This window comes from Octodon degus, unplaced genomic scaffold, assembly GCF_000260255.1.
Source record: "Octodon degus isolate 3935 unplaced genomic scaffold, OctDeg1.0 scaffold00067, whole genome shotgun sequence".
NCBI lineage: Eukaryota > Metazoa > Chordata > Mammalia > Rodentia > Octodontidae > Octodon > Octodon degus.
Window position 1 is genome coordinate 7427561 of NW_004524643.1, and position 1044 is coordinate 7428604.

Sequence of the window (1044 nt, forward strand, 5' to 3'; positions counted from 1 at the left end):
AAAATTTTCAAAATCAGATGCCAGCAAGGTGTGCTGAGTCACTGCTAACCAAAAACAGCCATATACTCTAACCACTAGCACAGAAGGGTGTGGAACTGGCAGCCCTTTCTCGACTGGAAGAGCCTAATAAGGATAGATATCCACATGGAAGGCCAACCCCTGGCTTCCACAGAAATGCCTAAGTGTGACTCTATAAAAAGCCACTGTTGGGCCGGGGAGAAGGCTGAGTGGAAGAAGTACAAATAAAGAACAAAGAGCTAAATAACATCCCATGACACTCTGCTCTGGAGTTTGATTGTTTCTTTTCCTTGCTGATATAGATCTGAAATTACTTAATAAAAACTGTAGCTTTTAAAAAATTTTTATTTATTTTTTTTGGCGAAACTGGGGATTGAACTCAGGCTCTTGCACTTGCCAGGGAAGCACTTATTCCACTGAGCCATTTCCCTAGCCCCTTGATTATTTATTTTAAAAAATGTATATATCACACACATAGTATTTTAGGTAAGGATTAAGAAAATACATTTTAAGTCCAATACTATATAAAATCAAAATACTCAAGCCACAGGTACTATAAAAGCAAAATTATTTGCTGAAAAAATGAATACATCTATATAATACTTTTAGTTCTCATATAAAATACAGTCATAAAAATATCCTCAAGAAAGTACTTTACCTGATCTGCATGAATTAGCATCATAAATGCATTCCTTTTGCAACTTGCATCCTTCTCATTCACCAGAAAATCATGTATTAGCTCAGGAGCATCAGGGATAAGATGTTCAAAATTTCTTTAAATAAAACAGGTAATATCCATATTTAATAAAGATTTGCTTTGCTCTTTTTGTAATTTTCTGCATAACACCAAAATTAAAACTTACCAAACACTATTGACCCTTTTACTTTTTGAAATGTTCAATCAATGAGAAGAGAAGAAATGTAGGACTACACCTTCATCTAATAAGTCATCAAATTATTCTAGTTCAACACAGACAGGGCTGATACATTCAACATATATTCTAAAAAATGTCTGTAATATTCATT

At 33.8% G+C, this 1044-nt stretch overlaps 1 protein-coding gene across 1 annotated transcript in view; it reads right to left on the minus strand.

Annotated features, from left to right (window-relative positions):
* Positions 1-1044, minus strand: part of Copb1 (coatomer protein complex subunit beta 1) — a 40430-nt gene that overhangs the window by 29188 nt on the left and 10198 nt on the right. The window contains exon 5 of the mRNA XM_023719326.1: positions 677-791. Within this exon, the coding sequence (XP_023575094.1) occupies positions 677-791 (115 nt within the window). The remainder of the gene's footprint in view (positions 1-676; positions 792-1044) is intronic.